This window comes from Mus caroli, unplaced genomic scaffold (assembly GCF_978045245.1).
Source record: "Mus caroli unplaced genomic scaffold, Mus_caroli_1 scaffold_4, whole genome shotgun sequence".
Classification (NCBI taxonomy): domain Eukaryota; kingdom Metazoa; phylum Chordata; class Mammalia; order Rodentia; family Muridae; genus Mus; species Mus caroli.
This window is the reverse complement of record NW_028227259.1, coordinates 118,969,619-118,990,740: the sequence shown is the minus strand read 5'-3', so window position 1 is coordinate 118,990,740 and position 21,122 is coordinate 118,969,619. Positions and strand designations below refer to the sequence as shown.

Below are 21,122 nucleotides of genomic sequence, written 5' to 3'. Positions count from 1 at the left end.
GACAGGTAATGATTGAAGCAAATTTGATTACTGGGGGCTGCAGGAACCATCCTAGGATGTTTCCTGACAGCAAAAGGCCACCTTGCCTGTCCCTAGTTGATCTGAATTTGTTACTCAGTGCCAGCCTTTGCCCTACCTTGTGCATGCTCCAGTCTGGGGCCTTCTTTTTGGATTGTCTCTAGAAGAAAAATTGTTTCTAGGTATGTCTTGCCTACAATCCCTTTTCAAGTGACCAAATGTTAAAACATTTGACATTTGATTTTACTTACAACTTTTAGATGTTGCTTTACCTATTAGAGTATCATTATAAATGTGAGATGCAATATCAGCCAAATTTCTAATCCATTCATTTATTGGTGCCAATCTTGCCTTTAAAGGCCTAATCACCCCTTCTGTATTCTGAATTAGCATTCTCAAAAGCCAAAGATTCAATTCATGTTTGTCTGACTTCTGAATCTGATACTATGCTATTTATCCCTGAAGTCAATCTATGCGGGGGTGGGGGTGGGGTGGGGGGTGGGGGGGGGAGAGAATCAGTGAAGACTTCTTTTGGGCCTTGTATAATTTTAGTAAAAGACTCAGACCTCTTTCCTGATTCTTCAACCTTGTCTCAAGCATTAAAAGCTGTTAAATGACATAGCACTAAGGTGTGATCACGAAATTCAAGCTGCCTTTGCATACTGAGCTTCACCCAGCAACTGATCTTGGGAACTATTAATACCCCTAGCCCTATTTTGTAGTTCCATAGCCCTAGTATCCTCTTTGCACCATGTTCTTCATTGTAACTGAGGGCCAGCTTCCAATTTTGCTGTTGCCAAATCTTTCCAGTCTTGGGGGATAATTCTGAGTTGCCCATGAATGTAATATCTGATTCACCTAGGGTGAATGCACACCATACAAAACGATAGCTTCCTTAAATCCCCTCAAATCACACTTGTCTATGGGATTCAGTCTAACGTCTTCATCACCTTGGGGCTGGCTATTGCCTGCTGTTTCTCGTACAGTAACTGGATAGACTAAGGTTGTTTTTCTAACGACTTTGGCCTGCCCCTCTTCAGTGTCATCATGCAGTGGTGCAATAGGCTCTTGTCTAAATTCCTCTGCCTGTGTCTGAGTATTTTCCTTATTTTCATCTATAGAAGTCTTTCTAAGACTTATATCTTATCAATCCATGCTTCACATTTGTCACAGAAAAAAAAAACCCACCCACTATGGCTATTAAGGATAAAATATGAATTACCAGACTGATAATAATTATAACTGGTCAATCTCAATTAAGTCATTTATCTTTTCATTTTCTGCTATTTTCAAGCCATGTCCTAACACCCTACATGATAATATTTTCTATCCTGAACAAGGGAAAAAGTTTTCCATTTACTATTAGTTAAATTTTTCCTTGAAAACCTCCCAGGTGTCTTACCTGATGGCTACTTAGTTTGTTGGCAGCTGGTGTGATTTCTCTGTTCATGTAGTTGTGCCACATGTTAGAGCGCCAAATCCTGTTTTGTTTTGTTTTAACAAAACAATGAAGGTTCAGGAGCCAGATGGTAAAAACACGAAAGCCTGGTAGCTCAAAGAGGCAGAAAAAGTACCCAGCTGACTTGCCTCTTCAGCCAGTTGTCCCACCAGGAATGTCCCTTTCTCACGCCATCTCAAAAGACCTCCTTCAAATTGATTGTCCCTCCCTGAAAGGACACTGGTCCCTGTCTACCAGTGGTGAACTATAGCGTGCGTACCCTAGAGAAATCCTGGGCTCCAGAGTAAAAGAGTAAGCTGTGCATCCATGGTAACAGAAGAGAGAAGGGAAGGGAAGCAGCGCCTTCCCAGATGGAATCAGAGCAGCACAACAATGCGCCTCAGGGAGGGGCTCAGGGAGCTGTGGACTAGATAGCACCCACCATGCTGTCCCGGAGGTGTGAAGGGCCGGCCGACATCCAGTGGTCATGGACGACCTTGTGTCATACTGCTGCCATGATGACTTCCAGAGGGAGGAAGGAATAAACTGACTTCAGTGACCAAAGTCCCCAGAGCAACAGTGACTTGAGACAGGTGACAAGTGCTCACTGGTCGGTTGTGTCCCAGCGTAGGATCTGGCTCAAGGGAGAGATGGCAGGTGACTAAGTTCTCTGCGTAAAGTGGTCCTATGATGTGTTTATGCTACAAGAAGGTTTTGCTAGCAGCCGGTGGTAAGTGACTATATTTAATATTAACTATGCATGACAAAAATAGAGCAAACGTGTTTACACTAGCTGCATACACTTGGCAGATGTAGGTATCGCAGGAGGTTAGTGTTGAAGTTTGGACTGTTGCTGTGTATTGTGATGCTAAATACTGGCACCCAAGGTCTGGGTTGCCCCTAGGGATGAGGAAATCCCCTTGCGCACACCAAGTGATGCTATGTAACCTTGTTCCTTCATTTAAAACTATTGGTTGACTAAAGAGGCCTCCAGCCAGCCTATCGCTGTGCAGAAGAGAGGCAAGCAGGGTTTAGAATCCCAGGCTTGGGGTCTTGAGGCAGGACCATGACAAGGAGAGCACAGAGGGTGGTAGGTCATATCTCAGGGTTATTGCTAAGGAAGTAGATGCTAACAGCTTAGAGGGCAGATGGCTTCCCAGCTCTAGTGCTGACTAAGGCTTATTATAAAAGTTTTGTGGCTTTTATCTGGGTACTAAGTGATCCAAGATGGGTTAGAAGCTCCCAATTGAGATTAAATATTTATTACAACATATTGGCGAGCCAACATGTGGTAAGAACTTAACAAAATTGAGATTTAACAAAATTCCAGATTTCAAATTCCAGGATAAAAAAAAAAAATGTACTTCCCCCCCCTCCCCCTAACCCGAAAGCTGGGTGGGATTTGGGACAAGTGTTGGAGTGAATGCTAATTCGGTGCACATGATTTGAGAGTTTCACAGCCTGAGATAAGACGGCTGTACCCTGAGAACTGACCTCACACCGTACGGCAGAGCCCAGGAGCTACAGTGGCAGGCTCAAATCCTAGGCAGCTTGGGCTCTTCTTGGGTGCTTCTACTGTGCCACTGCTAAAGCACAACTCTGGATGCTGGGGACAGATGTCAGCCGAGTCGCTCAGTTGCAGCACCATGTCTAGGCTAAAACACAGCAGACACAGGAGATGAGAGACAGGCAGCAGATCTCTGAGAATTCTGGACCAGCCTGGTCTGCACAATACAGTCAGGGTGGGACCCTGTGCTGATAGATACAGCCACTTGCAAACAACAGTCTGTGATTCAAGATGACACATGACACATTTTTTTCCACTTAAAAGTACTATATTGGAGCCAGGTGGTGGTGGTGCAGACTTTAATCCCAGCACTTGGGAGGCAGAGACAGGCAGATTTCTGAGTTTGAGGCCAGCCTGGTCTACAGAGTGAGTTCCAGGATAGCCAGGGCTACACAGAGAAATCCTGTCTCAAACAAACAAACAAACAAACAAAAAAACAACAACCAACCAACCAAAAAAGTACTACATTGGTTTTTGCTTAATAATAGTTGAGAATGTCCTTAGTAATTAAAAAATTTTAAATACATATAATCTTACACTTATATAAAGAAAATGGGATATAATGAGCATATTTATCCACATAAGGTATATTTATCATTTCTTTTTTTAAAAAAAGATTTATTATATGTATGTACACTGTATCTGTCTTCAGACACCCTAGGAGACAGCATCAGACCTCCTTACTGTTGGTTGTGATCCACCATATGGTTGCTGGGATTTGAACTCAGGACCTTCAGAAGAGCAGTCAGTGCTCTTAACTGCTGAGCCATCTCTCCAGCCCATAAATTTATCATTTCGAATAGAAAGATAATGCTTTTCTGTTGCTAGAAAGCGTTTTGCCCTGGGAAAGGCATATTACTGTGGGCCAGTGTGAGAACCAGGGTTGGGGTTGGGGCAGAATTGTTTTGCTTCTATCTGAACAGGAGAAGAAAAGCTGTGCTCCTGAGAGCTAACGTGGGGAAGGGTTTCAAGCTACTCTGAGCAGCCAGCCTGTCTCCTTGGAATGTGGGGCTCCCCGGAGAAGAAACAGCAGCCCTGTAAGAGCTAACTGGAAACGGTGTCATGCCATTCTGAGCAACTGCTCTGCTTAGCCGTGGGCTGCCACTGGAGAACTGATTACGGCTCACCCTAGTGCATGACGCATACCCAGGGCAAAACCTCTGAGCAGACGCAGTGTTACTTAGGAATAGGCTCATACACTAAGTGGAAGGGAATATGAATGAAGTCGAGATACAGAGATACAGAGAAGGCTATTAAATTAAGGAAGAAAAGGTACATATATACTAAATAAATTCAGGCCTCTGATCTCAGCACTTGGGAGACAAACACAAGAACAGGTAGGTTCCTTGTGAGTTCAAGGCCAGCCTAATCTACAGAGGAAATCCAGGGCAGGCCAGGATACACAGAGAAATCCTGTCTCATTAAAGAGTAACAATAATAATTGTATTAAGTTGTTTTAATTGTTTTAAGTTATCAAAATGAAGGTGTCTACAAGTTCCATGGTTATGATGATAGTATACGTCTCTCTTTGAGAGAGATCAAAACAGAGCAGTCCTGAATGGAAAAGGGGCTGCTGGATTGAAGCAGTACATATCAAACTCCTGGACCAAAGGACCTACTATGTTGGGAGAGAGGCTCTGTACTTGTGTTAACAGGAAGAAGGCTTTGGGCTCCTTCCAAAGTAATAAAGATCAGATTTGGTAGATGGAGACACACACACACACACACACACACACACATACACACTGAAGATCTCAGCTTCAGATGGGAGACATGCTAGGGACCAGATGCACTGGTAAAGTATATTGCTAACACTGCTTTTAAAACAACTCTGAAACTGACTGGGACATAGCTACATCTCCAGCTAGAACTTGAGTTTACATGGCTAATGAGTCTTGTCGGCTACAGAATTCTCATGCCTTATTATTACATAGCATCTTTCATATGGTGTGAATGGAGACTTATATACGATCAAACTAACGTCCAAGGAAAAGACAGTTTTCACCTGCTCAAACAAAGAGCAGGAAATTGTCCTTAATTGGTCTGTGCACCCTGCGCATTCCACACAGATGTCTTTATAGACCTATGTATTGCTTGTCAGGTTTGTGTATTGCAGAATGGAGGCCCAGGAGGCCAGCCCTGACCGGGATTCATCCTCAAAGATGCTGAAAGGCCAAACCTGCTGTTTCGCTCCCTGATCGATCCTGCCTCAAACTGATGCCGTTTCCAGAGACTTGCTGCTAGAACAGCTTCAGGAAGGACTGCTGATCCCAGATGGCCTCGATTAATCCGGCCCTTCAGACTGATGCAGTCAAGAGTTCACTTCGTTCACATATGTAGACCTGACAACCAATGTCAGCCAGCTCTCTGTTGACTTCCCCAGTTTCCTTCTGGGATCCCAAACAGGAGTTCTTGGCCCCAATGCAGCAGGAAGCAATAAGAAGAAGACTGTCGTCCCAGTGGCGTAAGTTGGGGTGGATGGATTTGGTCATTTATGAATTATACATATGTTATTTTAAGGGATGATTTACAAATAATTATAGTCTTGGATGGGGAGGAAACTAAATGTGGAATTTAGAATCAGGGATTTCTATCTTTTCCTTTTCTCTATCCTTTCAGACAAAGGGAAGAGAGCGTGTGGTGACACACGCCCAGCGAGAAGAAAAAAAGGGAGAATATAGAGTTGTCATATAGAAATAAAAGGGTAGATTATTGAATCTACTCTGCAACTTAGAACTGTTGCTATTTTCAAATAAGGTTATTTTTTTTGTTACATTGGTACAAAATGCTATATACATTGATACAGATTTAAGGTTTTCATTGGCATAAAGCTTTGTATATTGATACAAAATTTAAGGTTGTTACAGTGTACTGTATGTAAATTTCAACTTTTGTTTGGGTATTATGCCTGTGCAACTCATTTAAAAATACAAGGTTTAGTCCGAGTCCTTTTAGTAGCTGAATTAAATAATGCAAGTTAATAGATAATTAAATTCATGGTCCTATTAGAAACTAGTCTGAATGATCACAAAAATATTGATCCTGGATAGAACAGATAATAAGTAGCTGTAGACAGGTGACATTAGCTTGTTTGATATACGATGAGTAGATAGATGGTCTTCAAAAACCTCAGAGACTTACAGAATATGGCATTTAAACATAGCTGTATAGTTGTATTAATTTAAGGGTTTCTTTTGTTTGTTTGTTTTGTTTTTTGTTGTTTTGGTTTTTCAAGACAGGGTTTCTCTGTGTAGCCCTGGCTGTCCTGGAACTCACTCTGTAGACCAGGCTAGCCTCGAACTCAGAAATCTGCCTGTCTCTGTCCTCCAAGTGCTGTGACTAAAGGTGTGCGCCACCACTGCCCTGCTTTAAGGTCTTTTTGACATGGAGACATGTCAACGCCTGGCAGTACCACACTGGACCTGGGAAAGGATGCCGAGCATCAGCAACCTCCATGTGGAGTCGCTTCAACTGTGGAAAGCTCGCCATAACTCCATCCACAGACGGACAGAATGCTGTCCGGAACGGATGAACGGAGCGGCCTGCAGTTTTCAGGCCTTGGAGCAGGAAGCTGTACCTATGTCAGCGGGCTGCCCATGCCCAGCCCCTGCTGAAACATCTGGACGAAGGCTTGGCTTAGAACAGGCTGTTGCACTGAAACTCATTGCACAGCCCCAAACTCCACCTCAGATTCTTCGGGAGCACGCATAGCCTGTCTCTGAGGGACCTGATGAAAGCCACAGCCTTATGACCACCCCATACAGGACACTCCTTGAATATCATCCAGGCCTGTCCTTTTCCATCATAAGAAACGTCAATCTTGAAATGTCTGTCTTCATAGCTGTCCCTAAAAACAGGGATCCAGCACTTACCACAAGCATAAAATTATTATTTATTTTTTATTTTTTAAAATATTTATTTATTTATTATATGTAAGTACACTGTAGCTGTCCTCAGATACTCCAGAAGAGGGTATCAGATTTTGTTACGGATGGTTGTGAGCCACCATGTGGTTGCTGGGATTTGAACTCGGGACCTTCGGAAGAGCAATCGGCGCTCTTAACCACTGAACCATCTCACCAGCCCATAAAATTATTTTGTTGCTATTTCATAACTGTAACTTTGCTACCATTATGACTGGTAATGTGAATGTCTGCTATGCAGGATGGTCTTAAACGACCCCTTGTGAAAAGATTGGTTGGACCCCAAAAGGGGATGTAACCCACAGGATGAGAACTGCTGGCATATGCAAAACTTGACATTAAGAATTGTGTGGTTGTGCTGGGCAGTGGTGGCGCTCGCCTTAATCCCAGCACTCGGGAGGCAGAGGCAGGCGGATTTCTGAGTTCGAGGCCAGCCTGGTCTACAGAGTGAGTTCCAGGACAGCCAGGGCTACACAGAGAAACCCTGTCTCGAAAAAAAACAAACAAAAAAACCAAAAAACCAAACAAAGAAAAAAGAATTGTATGGTTCTGAGGGCTGGAGAGATGGCTCAGCGGTTAAGAGCACTGACTGCTCTTCCAGAGGTCCTGAGTTCAATTCCCAGCAACCACATGGTGGCGCACAACCATCTGTAATGGGGGATCTGATGCCCTCTTCTGGTGTGTCTGAAGACAGTACAGTGCACTCACTGTAAAATAAATCTTAAAAATAAGTGTGCTTCCTTTTCCTTGCTGGCCGTCTGAAGACAAGATGGCTCATCAGCACCTCTGGAGTGACTGGAGTCACCCTCAGAAGTTCACCCAGGGCTCCCATCTGGTCAGTGCCATGATCTGACCCAGAAATACAGGCAGTGTTTCCTTTTATTCTAGAAGGACATAGGTTTTATTGAGTTGGATTTAAGTGACTTTCCTTGAATGTATTATTCAAGACTGTCTACCCAGTGAAAGACAACACACTAGACTTTACACACACACACACATATATACATATACATATGCACTGTCTTAGGGTTTCTATCCCTGCACAAACATCATGACCAAGAAGCAAGTTGGGGAGGAAAGGGTTTATTCAGCTTACACTTCCACATTGCTGTTCACCAAGGAAGTCAGAACTGGAACTCAAGCAGGTCAGGAAGCAGGAGCCGATGCAGAGGCCATGGAGGGATGTTCTTTACTGGCTTGCCTCCCCTGGCTTGCTCAGCCTGCTCTCTTATAGAACCCAAGACTACCAGCTCAGAGATGGCATCACCCACAAGGGGCCTTTCCCCCTTGATCACTAATTGAGAAAATGCCTTACAGTTGGATCTCATGGAGGCATTTCCTCAACTGAAGCTCCTTTCTCTGTGATAACTCCAGCTGTGTCAAGTTGACACAGAACTAGCCAGTACATGCACACACACACAAACACACACACGTAAAATTCAAAACTTCAAGACCTTAAAAAGGGTATGGTTTGGGGGCTGGAGGGTTGACTCTTTGGTCAACAGAGCACTGGCTGCTCTTCCAGAGGACCCAGGTTTGATGCCTGGCACCAATTTGACAGCTCACAACTATCTTTTTGTTTGTTTGGTTTTGGTTTTGGTTTGTTTGTTTTGGATTTTTTTTTTCTTTTTTAGTTTTTTTCGAGACAGGGTTTCTCTGTGTAGCCTTGGCTGTCCTGGAACTCACTCTGTAGAGCAGGCTGGCCTTGAACTCAGAAATCCGCCTGCCTTTGCTTCTGAGTGCTGGGATTAAAGGCGTGCGCCACCATTGCCCGGCTCTACAATTGTGTTGTAACTTCAGTTCCAGGAAATCTGGACACCTCATAGACGTACATGTAGGTAAATCACCAATGTACATGATATAGTTTTTCAAACTTCAAGAAAATAGTTAAGACAACCAATGTGGAGCCGGGCGTGGTGGCGCACGCCTTTAATCCCAGCACTCGGGAGGCAGAGGCAGGCAGATTTCTGAGTTCGAGGCCAGCCTGGTCTACAAAGTGAGTTCCAGGACAGCCAAGGCTACACAGAGAAACCCTGTCTGGAAAAGCAAAAAAAAAAAAAAAAAAAAAAAAAAAAAAAAAAAAAAGACAACCAATGTGAGAGAATAAAAAAAAAAAAAATAAGTGATCAAAAATTAAAAATCACCAGTTCAGAAATCTGGTGGGAATAGTGAATATGCAGGAGAATGTACTTTTTTGAAATTGAGCCAGTCTGTTTGAGGAGGCTATACCCCCAAAACTGTGTGAGCCCAACCTCCGCAGCAGCTGTGCAAAGCTATAGTGTCAGTTAATGCTGGGCGTTAACCTGAGAACAGTCTGGCTGCCTCCAGCTGCGGCCTGTTCTGCTGAGAGAGTGACATCTGAGATGGTCACAACAGTGACGGACCATGATGGACTGCTCAGGGTGAGCATCTGTACCCTGAGTGGTTTTATGTGTCCTAAGAATACATGTTTCAAACTTAAAACCTGGACTCACCATTCTTTTTGTTTGTTTGTTTTTTTCGAGACAGGGTTTCTCTGTATAGCCCTGGCTGTCCTGGAACTCACTTTGTAGACCAGGCTGGCCTCGAACTCAGAAATCCGCCTGCCTCTGCCTTCCCGAGTGCTGGGATTAAAGGCGTGCGCCACCACGCCCGGCTTGGACTCACCATTCTTGAATGTATGTATGAACATGTTGGCAGGGAGGGGGCCTGTACCAGCACTGTCTATCCCCAGCTCCTCCTACATTCTCCCTTTTTAAAATGTACTTTGAGCCGTGTCTCACTAAGTACTGGGGATCGATTTTTACTCAATAGACACCCCTTGAACTTGAGATCCCCCTGTGCCAGCCACCTAGGGAACTGTGTTATTAGGCCCAACTCTAAATATTTTTCTTAGTCTTGGGTATAATGAGACTAAGAAGAGGGTTTTTTAAAATTCCATTTTGAAATATAAGACATGCCAACACTGCTTCTGACTCCAGACGTATTTAGGTAAAGTTTATGTGCATGAAAGAGAGAGTGAGAGAGAGAGAGAGAGAGAGAGAGAGATCTGTAATCCTAGTATCCAGAAAGCTGAGACAGGAAACTTGAGACTAACCTGGGCTGCATATCAGTATTCTTGTTTAAAATGATAGCGTATCAGGCATTGGAGGTAGGACAAGGGATGCGCCCACTCATTCGAAGGGCAGAATCAAAGCTGTGCTGTCAATTCAGTGCAAGGGAGCTCACTGGAGTTCCCTCTCCCCATAGACACCTGGTGCCTGGATGAACCTTTTGTTCAAGCCTGAGTTCTTTGTGTGAGCTAAGTCCCATGGGGCACCAGGGATGAAGAGGACCTAAATTATATCTTTCTTTTTTTTTTTTTTTTTTTTTTTTATAAAAGAAGCAAAATTAAGAGAGCCATTTAATAAGTCCTAAGAGGAGAAACAGGATTATATTCAAATGTTTAAGATGAAAACTAAGTGGCGACAATCCAATAAATGGGGGACCAAGGGAGGAACTCCAGGAGAAGGCGAGAGAAGAAACTACAAGAACCCTGCTCTCCAGCCTGGACCCTAATAAAACCTGATGGGCTGCAGAGATGGGATCCTTTTTTTTTGTTTGTTTTTTTTGGTTTTTCGAGTCAGGGTTTCTCTCTCTGTATAGCACTGGCTGTCCTGGAACTCACTTTGTAGACCAGGCTGGCCTCGAACTCAGAAATCTGCCTGCCTCTGCCTCCCAAGTGCTGGTATTAAAGGTGTGCAACACCTTAGTGTTCTATTGCTGCAAAGAGACATCAGGGCTAAGGCAACTTTAAAAGCAAAGCATTTAATTGGGGGAAGAGGGGAGAAAGCATATTTACAGTTTCAGAGGGTCAGCCCATGACCTTCATGGCAGTTTGTGCTGGCCAGCAGGCAGGCATTGCTCTGGTCAAGCAGCTGAGAATTACATTCTGACCCACAGTCAGCAGGCAGAGAGCTAGCAAGCAAGCGAGCAGCCAGGAGTCGGCTTGGCTCAGGTCCTTGAAACCTCAATGCCCACTCTCAGTGACACACCCACTCCAACCACCAACGGGGGACCATGCGTTCACACAGGAGCTTTTGGGGTGGTCTTCATTCAAACCACCACAGATGGCTCAAAAAGAGAACTGGCTGCTAGTCCCAACATCCACATGGGGGCTCACAACCATGGGTCTCTTCGGGCACCACAGAAATGTTAAGCACAGACATACATTCAAGGAAAACATTCATACACATAAAGTAGAAATAAAAATCTCAAATTTAAATGATCATCTTGTGATGTCAGATCTAAAATAAAAGGACAATTTTTTTTTTTAAAGCACCGTCAGGATGAAGGATTTTACCAAGATGAGGCCACCTGAGAAATATCTCCATTTTGAGCTTAACCTCTTCTCTGTTATTAGAGAAAAAAAATCATCTTAGTTAAGGATGTGTGACAAGGAGACTAGAAGGAGAACTCTGGATCTGGCTCGGCACTCGCCTTCGCTCGCTATGGAGAAGACCGAGCTGATCCAGAAGGCCAAGCTGGCCGAGCAGGCCGAGCGCTGCGACGACGACATGGCCACCTGCATGAAAGCCGTGACGGAGCAGGGTGCCGAGCTGTCCAACGGGGAGTGCAACCTGCTGTCGGTGGCCTACAAAAACGTGGTAGGGGGCCGCAGGTCTGCCTGGAGGGTCATCTCGAGCATTGAGCAGAAGACCGACACCTCGGTCAAGAAGTTGCAGCTGATCAAGGACCATCGGGAGGAAGTGGAGTCGGAGCTGAGGTCCATCTGCACCATGGTCCTGGAATTGTTGGACAAGTAAATATAGCCAATGCAACTAATTCAGAGAGTAAGGTCTTCTATCTGAAAACGAAGGGAGATTATTTCCGGTATCTTGCTGAAGTAGCTTATGGCAATGATGGAAAACAAATGATAGAAAATTCCCAAGGAGCCTACCAAGAGGCATTTGATATAAGCAAGAAAGAGATGCAGCCTACGCATCCAATCCGCCTGGGGCTGGCTCTTAACTTCTCTGTATTTTACTATGAGAGCCTTAATAATCCAGAGCTCGCCTGCACACTGGCTAAAACGTTATGGACATCAGACAGTGCAGGAGAAGAATGTGATGCAGCAGAGGTGGTCGAAAACTAAAGGCATCCAGGGCACCAACCTCCTTCCCCTCAAGAAAACCTTTTTACATCTCCATTCCTTATTCCACTTGGATCTCCTTTAGCAAGGAAGCCCATTCATGTGGATGGGATCAACTGTTTATAGTCTTTTCACACTGCAGCTTTGGGGAAACTCCATCCCTTGGTTTGTGTTGTCTCCACTTCCTGGTGAGCAATTACTGCTGTAGAAAAGTCTCAATAGCTTCATTTCCTATAAACACGAGTAACCTCCAGACACTTGTGTAGAGGACTGGCAGCACAATTGGTATTTAAGTAATCTGAACCAGTCCTTCAAGTGACTGTGTTTTGTATTACTGCGAAGATATGGAAAATGTAGTGTGTTACAATTTAAAGTAACTGTAATAATAACGTCTTGATTTCTACATTCCTTTTCTGAACCTTTTTGGGGGTTTCCTTTCAGAAGCAACTTTTCCATGCTCTTATTACAAATTCCTTTTTAGTAGGAATCCAGAAGTGTTAGATTGAATGGGAAAGCGCTTAATGCATCCCGGCTTGGGGTCACAGATCAAAATGTTTCCTGTGTCACATATTCTGGAGGTTACATCTGTCTGTGACAACAGGGAGTTTCCTTATGCATTCTTCATTTGCTGCTGTTTAAGTTGACAACTTCCTTCCCAATAAAAATTCACTTACAAAAAAAAAATGTGTGACAAATCTTGACATTTTAGGAAGGCTAAAAACCTTGAATCTTCCTGGCATAAGACTGAGCTATTAATGGCAAGGGAGACACTGCAGATAAGGGTGGGGTCTATGCAGCAGCTAACCTCCCCACCCCCAACCAATGGCAGTAAAGATGTGGAGGAAAGAGAAGAATCTGTTGACTAGTGAGTCAGACTTGCGCTGTGCCTGCTGACCATGCGTTTGGAAGTCAGTCTTGCCGCATCCCTCAGAGGATTTGGCCAACCTGCAGAAAGGATGCATCTGTCATTCGCACAAATGAGATCGCCATTTGTCATCCCAGGATCGTGAGACAGTACTGCTTCCTTACCATAGTAGGGTCGTGTGTCTAGGCACCTGTCCTGCAGAAGGTGGAGCGTCTCCGTTCTCCACCTCAGCTCGAGCACAGTGGCAATCTATGACCTCAAATCAGTGCAGTGTCCTTTATAATTTATTTTTCTCAGTATAGCAAAGAGTTTGCCAATTTTGTTGACTTTTAAAGAGATCCTCCCCACCTTCATATCAATGCTGTTCTTATTTTTCTGTTTTCTGTTTCGTTTATTGCCGCTCTAACCTGTATTATCAGTTTCCTCATCTAACTTTGGGATGGGTTTCTTCGATTTCGCCAAATACCTTAAGGTCTGGGTTTTTTTTGTTGTTGTTGTTTTTGTTTTTGTTTTTTTTTTTCCCGAGACAGGGATTCTCTGTGTAGCCCTGGCTGTCCTGGAACTCACTCTGTAGACCAGGCTGGCCTCGAACTCAGAAATCTGCCTGCCTCTGCCTCCCAAGTGCTGGGATTAAAGGTGGCGCCACCACTGCCTGGTTGTTTTTCTTCTTAATGAATTTATTGTCAGTTTCCCTGTAAAAACTGCTTTTGCGACGTTACAGAGGCTTGATGTGTGGTCGTCCTGGTTTTTATTCATCTCAAGGTACATTTTCCTTTTTTGGGGGGGGGGGCTTGGAGACGGGGTTTCAATGTGTAGCCCTGGCTATTCTGGAATTCACTACGTACACCAGGCTGGCCTTGAACTCGGAAATCCACCTGCCTCTGCCTCCCAAGTGCTGGGATAGTGAGTTCCAGGACAGTGATGTTTAAAGAGACCCCTCCATCTCATTCATAATAACAAATTAATGATGATAATAATCCTCTCGGAAGAAGGCTGCCTGTAACTCAGGCCACTCACTAGGTCATGAACTAGTTCTTGCAGCCATAGGGATGGAGGATGCTTATTGGCCACTGGATGGTGAGCATGCCCCCGGAGCAAGGACACCAGGACATCACGGGTAGGAAGACAGGCGTGCTTTCCATCTGGTCACCAACTGTAACCCAAAGGAAAGGAACACAGCCCGCGTCCACCACCATCATAGGTTTGAATTTCAAACGGACTAGTGTGGTATCCCACGAGGTATTGGCAATATACTTTAAAATTCTTAGGAAAAGAAGCAATGAGTTTGTGGTCTAGAGCGAGAGATTTCAGAAGATACATCACAACCACTTATAACACCAGCTGCTGAGGGATATACACCACCCTCTAGTGGCCGCCACAGGCACTGCACCCATATAGCATCATTCTCCGACTTTTTCTGTCTCTGTCTCACACACACGCATACGCACACACTCTACGGGTGCTGGAGAGGCGGCTCGGCACTGACTTCTCTTCCAGAGGACCCATATTCAGATCCCAAAACCCACACAGCGGCTAACAACCATCTGTAAATCCAATTCCCGACGATCCCACGCCCTCTTCTGGCCTCTATGAGCACTGCCAGGTATGTGATACACAGAAAAATATGCTTGAAAAATGCCCACATATGGAAGATGGAAAGGTGGTGGCAGTGGTGGTGGTGGTATAAGTCTTTAACCCCAGCACTTGAGAGGTAGAGGCAGGATTTCTGAGTTCTGGGTCAGCCTGGTCTACAGAGTGAGTTCCAACAGGCAGGGCTACACAGAGAAACCCTGTCTCGAAAGGAAGCAAAATACATAAAACTTAACACTTTTCAGGCTGGTGAGATGGCTCAGCAGGTAAGAGTACTGACTGCTCTTCTGAAGGTCCTGAGTTCAAAATCCAGCAACCACATGGTGGCTCACAACCATCTGTAATGATTTCTGACTCCCTCTTCTGGTGTGTCTGAAGATGGCTACAGTGTGCTTATATATAATAAATAAATCTTTAAGAAAATATTGTTTAAAATAACTTACATTTTTCAAAAATGAGATTACGGTGTCTCTTTCTTCGGACTGCACTGACTATTTAATACGAAAATGTATGAATGTATGAATGTGTAAAGCAAAGCCTTCCACGGGGAAGCCCGATGCGAGCGCTTGCCGCAGTTCCTTCCGCGCGGAACCATAATTTCTCCCCCCTCCCTCCAAGTTGGTCGGGGTGGCTCCTCCCCTCGCCCCCCCCCACCGGTCCTGTTTCCGTGGCAACTGCGCGAGCGGAGTGGGCGGACCTCGGGAAAAACGGCAACGTCTAGGGGCGGGGCTTACGGCGGAAGCGGCGTCCGCGCGCTCCGTGCGGTGCGGGTTTCAGTGATGTTGCGCTCAGGATGGATGCGGCTGTTGCCCGCGCTCTGCAGCCTCCTGCTGGGGCGAGCCGAGGCCCCGAGCCCCGGGGTGCCGCCGGAGCAGAGCCGGCCCTACGCGGTGCTGCGGGGGCAGAACCTGGGTAAGCGGGACGGGGCGGAGGGTACGCGTTTGCAGCCGGATCCGGGCGCGGGGAGCTTGTGCGGGGCGCGAGCGGGCGGGCCCCGGCCCGGCCCGGCCCTGTGGTCCTCGCGAAGCTGCTTTTCCTGGGGTCATTTCTAGGCTTGGGAGCCAGCGCTCGCACCCCCGTGTGCTGGCTGGCGCACCTGCTGGAGCCAGAACCTGGAGTCCTGGGTGTGTGTGCGCTCCTCTGTCGCTCGCTCTGTGGCTTCAGCCTAGGCAGCCGGGCTCATCCTGCATCCCTCGTCCGTTCTCAGCGATGGCCATTCCTGATTGACAAGTTTTAGCATTTCCTACACAGCAAGGGTTCCTACATAGCATCGCTGTTTATGGGAATTCTTTTGGGCCTCGCAGAGGGCTAATGAGAAAAGTAGGGCTTTCAACCCTGTTCTGGAGAAAAGGAAAATGAAGCCCAGAGGTAGAGGTGTTACTCAGGGGTACTCGGGTAGGAAGTGGTGGATGTCGGTACTTGAACCCGGGGTTTGTGGGGGCTTGAAGGAACTTTAGGGCGGTGTCTATTACACACACGCGCACACACACAAGCGAGTGCACGGCGGTGAAGGAAGCCTAGGTGGGCAGACTTCAGAGAGAATCTGTCTGTCCTGTCTCAGCCTCTCTTCCCTCCTCATTAGTGGCCACCCCGTATCATTTGTGGTTTGCCTTTCAGTCGGCTTGGTTCCTTCCATGTTTTGGCCACTAACTTGGTACCCTATCCAGCATTCCCCTGGGCGGTTCTCACGGATTTCCCTTTAGAGCTGGGTTTATCACCCTAGGGACATATTGGATCAAGTGATTCTTTCTTGGGAGGGAAGGCAGGGGGCGGAGTCTCTTTTACCCTCTATATGCAGACTTGCCTGCCACCCTGAGTGCTGCCTGTTTTGTTCAGAAGTGAAGTTTTGAAGGTAATCTATAGTTAAGCTTAAAGGAATCCTTTTAAGTGAGTTTCTGCTTGCCCCAGATTATCGGTGCAGAATGTGGGGCTCAGTGATCATAGGGTGGGCTAAAATTGTCTTTTAAGGCTCTCTTTGGAACCACCAGTCCAGTCAGTTACTGGATATGCCATGCAGGAGAGGGAGATATAAGGATGAAGAATAGAGGGACTTATCGGGCTCCAGGCAGATATTAATCCAAATGATATTATGGACCTAACACGTGGTCTTAAGCTTTTCTCTTCTTTTATATTTTAGATTTTTAAGATGTACATCCTTGTGTGTGTTTTCCAGTGAGGCTGGTAGTGGGCATCAGGTTCCCTGGAGCTGGTGTTAACTCCAGTATGGATCCTGGGTCATTGTTAAACACAGTCTTGGTCTTACTTTTGCCAAATAGCCCAGGCCAACTAAGTGCCTGGTCAAGTTGACAAAAGCCTCAAATTCCCAGTTTCCTAAAGTTATGACTACAGCTGGACTTAAATCCTATCGCTCCATTTAAACCATTTCCTTACTTAGGAAGAGGCTTTAAAGAGTCAAAACTTTCAAGACAGATTCTGAGACTGGAAGGGAACTCTGCTTTTTAAAACAGGCAGAAGCAGGAGTGGGGGATGGGGGGTGTAGTGGTGCATGCCTTTAATCCCAGCATTCAGGAGGCAGAGGCAGGTAGACCTCTGTGAGTTTGAGGCCAGCCCGGTCCAGGACAGCCAGGGCTGCACAGAGAAACCCCTGTCTTGGAAAACAAACAAACCCGGAAGCAGGCTGCACTCTAAGAGAGCCTGGTTCCTAGCATCCATAAAGGTCTTAAAGTGACATCTGGCCTTTTTGGAGTTGTGGCATGCTCTGTCATGTTTTTCTGTCCTTTCTCACCCTCACCAAGAAAAGACGAACCTTTGTGTTTGATGACCAGGCTAAGAGGATGTGATGGTATAGGAGGTGGGGTGGGCACAGAGGCTCTGAAATTATTGCCTGGAAAGTGGTTGGGTCGGTCCTGGCTTTTCAGAGGAACAGGAACTCGGTCACAACAATCATGGTCAGACCCAGTTGGAACCTGGCGTGGGGCCACGTAGTTGGAACTAAGGGTTTATAAATTTGCTTATTGAAGGTCATAGTGTTTTGAGTGTCCTGGAAGACAGCTATTGCTGAGTAAGGCGGGTGGCTGGTTATTTATGTCATCGGGTCCTCAAGGCCTGGGACACCAGGCTTAGTAGTCACCTGTAGGCCCCACTCCTCCCGTTAATGCCTTGAATATTTTAGATGGGAACCCACCCACAGAAAGACATCAGGGGCTGGAGAGACGGCTCCGCAGTTATGAGCGTTTCCCGCTCTTCCAGAGGATGAGAGTTTGGTCCCCAGTACGCACTCTGGTGGCCCACAGCCTCCTGTAATTCTAGTTCCAGGGGCCCAGTGTCGTCTTCTGGTCTCTGCAGGAAGCACCTGTACATGCATGGCATATACACACACTTACATTTATAAACATGGCATTTACACACACTTACAGGACACCTAAATGTTTTAACACACACACACACACACACACACACACACACACACGCAGTAAGTTGAGATGGCCCAGCAGATAAAGGCACTTGCCGCTGAGCCCAGTGACCTGAGTTCTGTCACTTTGACCCCTGTGCATGCACAGACATAGACAAAAATAAGTTCTTAAAAGACTTTTTTTTTTAAAGATTTATTTATTTGATTGATTGATTGATTTAATGCGAGTACACTGTCGCTGTCCTCAGACACACCAGAAGAGGGCATCAGATCTCATTACGGGTGGTTGTGAGCCACCATGTGGTTGCTGGGATTTGAACTCAGGACCTCTGGAAGGGCAGTCAGTGCTCTTAACCACTGAGCCATCTCTCCAGCCCAAGACTTTTTTTTAAAGCAGGTTTGTAAAGTTGTTGCTGTTTTGGTGAGGATGATCTTCTCAGGATCCACCCAACGCCTGACCGGGGTTATTTACCCAGGCTCCCTGGTCTGCCATCTGCCACAAGATGTTCTCAGAACAGAAGCTAGAGGACCTTTTTGTCCCAACTCATCAGATCAGGTGGTCTTGGCCTGAGGCCTTCCAGCCTTTCTTGATACTTAGTGAGGATTGGGTCTAGAAGATGCCTCAGTAAGAGCGAGTGCTCAGCCTGCAAGCCCGAGGACCCAGGTTCGAGTCCCTGACACCCACATACAAAGCTGCACTTGACAGAAACCTTGCTGGCTGTTCAGCCAGCCCAGATGACAACAACAAGCTTCAGGTCCCACGGGGGTGGGGGGGGGGGCTCCTCTCTGAAGGCATCAAATCATGGAGCAGTTGCAGGAAGAGATATGACATCTTGTGTTGGCCTTGTGCGCACGTGTGTACACGCGCGCGTGCGCACACACACACCTGTACCATGCACATACACAACCTTCAAAAATCACCCAGTGAGCAGCCAGTCCCTGTTCTTTTGTTGTCTGAAAGGCCCTGCATACCTTGGCTTTCCACGATACTTACCTGCTTGCTTCACGTGCTGGCCTTGTTCTGGCCTCAAGGCCCTTTGCTGAGCCCTGTGACTGCCCTGGCCTCCTGAGTTGTCTCTCAGAAGGAGCCTCCTCCCCTCCCCCCCTCCTGGCACATTGTGGTTCTTCCTTGAGCAGAGCAGGGGCTGTCTGAAGGAGGCTTGTGTTTACTTTCCAGTATCTGTGGGGTGACTTGAGTGAGCGCCTGTTCATGGCTACTTCCAGGCCCCCCTGTGTGGTAAGTCCCCTCGGTGTGAGTAGCAGTTGGAAGAGCGCTGTCTCTTCATGGATAGATCACCTGTTCTCCCTTTGCAGTGCTGATGGGAACCATCTTTAGCATCCTGCTGGTGACTGTCCTCCTTATGGCATTCTGTGTCTACAAGCCCATCCGTCGGCGGTGATGGCCACATGGGGAAGCGCTGCTCCAAGTCTCCGGGACAGAAGTCGTGTTGCACGCAGGCCACTGGAGATGGTGGAATCAGAACTCTGGGCAGGTGGTAAATGCTACAGGGTTAGGAAAGCGCCCAGTGGGGATTGTTTTCAGTTATTTGCTACTGATTGATTCGGCGTCTCTTTCTTTTTGCTTGGCTGTGCTGGTTAAAAGTAAAGTCGGAGGCTCCAAGAGCCCTTGTAAAGACATGTCCATTGTGAAGTGTCCGGAAGAGCTACCCCAAGGACTAATCGCTAATGCTTGGGATAGAAGAGGAAGACCTAGCATGCAGACCTCCCCCTGCTTTCTGCCTTTCTGTCACAGTGTGTTCATCATACTCGAGGGCCAACAAGATGATCCAGCGGGTACAGGCACTTGCCACTGAGGCCAATTTTGATTCCTGGGTGGAACCTGGAGGGAGAGAAACCCCCCACCCCACCCCCATGGGTTGTTCCTTGACCTCTGCACAGGAATAAGTAACTATAAAAACACACACCACATCTCACTCCACTGAGTTGCCGTCAAATACCCTGGCTACAAAGCTAGGGAACTTAGCCATCATTCCTTGCTGCGTTGGCACCGAGCCAATCAGTGTTGCATCCTAGGTCTGTGATAGTGTCACATGCCCCCACCCGCACCTCCCACTTTGGCCTGGAAGGTTCTGGGTGGCTCAGACATATAGATGTCCTCATGGTGACAGGTGGCAACCTGAGACTTAGGATTTAGTCTCCCTTTCTCCCTAGGTGTAGAGGGTTCAGCCGTGTGCCCCCCACCCCCACCCCCGTGCAAGCTGACGAGACTGCCTGTCTGCCTTTCAGCTGCTGCTTCTGAACTAGACGTCCCTGTTGGGACTTTCTGTCGTTACAGAGGTTATTAGTATTTATTTAAATTTTGCTCTAACATTGTTGTTAGGCTTTACTGTGTATTCTCTTTGTGTTTTAACTTAACAGCCTGCACTAATGTGAATACCACCCAACTGTGGGGGGTCACATCTGGAACCTTGTAACCCTGAGCTGAGCCATTAAATGTCAGTTAAATTGAAGAGAGGTCCCGTCTGCTGTTCTGTGCCTCATTACGCTCCCAAGTGTTTGAAGTGCAGGGGTTGGGCTGGAGATGTCTCCGTCCTTAGAACACTTGTTGCTTTTGTAGACAACCCGGGTTTGGTTCCCAGCACTCACACGGTGGCTCACAACTACCAGTGGCTCCAGTTCCAGAGGATCTTTTACCTGCTTCTGATATCTGGCGGGCACCACACATTCCACAAAGGCAAACACTCATATACATAAAATCCTTTTTAAAAAATCTTTAATGCAGGTGTGCGTGTGTGTGTGTGTGTGGGGGGGGGTGAGTGAGTGAATGAATGAATGAATATCTGGTCTGATTTGTTTAAGGAAGCCCTGAGTTTAAAATAGTACATTAAATAGTAGAGCTGAGGGCTGGTGAGATGGCTCAGTGGGTAAGAGCACCCGACTGCTCTTCCGAAGGTCCAGAGTTCAAATCCCAGCAACCACATGGTGGCTCACAACCATCCGAAACGAGATCTGGCACCCTCTTCTGGAATGTCTGAAGACAACTACAGTGTACATACATATAATAGATAAATAAATCTTTAAAAAAAAAAAAATAGTAGAGCTGAGCTGGAGTTGGCAGGGACCGAACAGGCCTGCAGGTTTGGTCCCAGGGCCGACTGTAAGAACTTAAAACCTCACCCTCTCCAGTGCCCACCTCTTTATCAGTGAGAACACTGGCGCTCTGCAGTCAGTGGTGTAAAATACTGAGATGTAGGAGTGGCCACAGGCTGTTCTCCCC

General features: G+C 46.5%; 1 protein-coding gene and 1 pseudogene across 2 annotated transcripts; both read left to right on the top strand.

Annotated features, from left to right (window-relative positions):
* Positions 1-1,793: 1,793 nt before the first annotated feature.
* Positions 1,794-12,740, top strand: LOC110295437 (14-3-3 protein theta pseudogene; annotated as a pseudogene). Its single transcript, XR_015046986.1, has 3 exons — positions 1,794-2,186; positions 5,125-5,487; positions 11,244-12,740. The product of XR_015046986.1 is annotated as a 14-3-3 protein theta pseudogene (transcript).
* A 2,518-nt stretch (positions 12,741-15,258) lies between these two features.
* On the top strand, positions 15,259-20,868 carry CUNH12orf76 (chromosome unknown C12orf76 homolog). The gene is made up of 2 exons (XM_085837058.1): positions 15,259-15,423; positions 19,199-20,868. The coding sequence occupies exons 1-2, from the start codon at positions 15,291-15,293 to the stop codon at positions 19,282-19,284; spliced, it is 219 nt and encodes a 72-aa protein (XP_085693184.1). The 5' UTR covers positions 15,259-15,290; the 3' UTR covers positions 19,285-20,868.
* Positions 20,869-21,122: the final 254 nt, after the last annotated feature.

Excerpts from the sequence above, each read along its gene's own strand:
- CUNH12orf76 (XM_085837058.1), top strand. The coding sequence starts at position 15,291 with ATGTTGCGCTCAGGATGGATGCGGCTGTTGCCCGCGCTCTGCAGCCTC. Across the intron at positions 15,424-19,198 it reads GCTGCGGGGGCAGAACCTGG|TGCTGATGGGAACCATCTTT; the intron begins GTAAGCGGGACG and ends CTCCCTTTGCAG.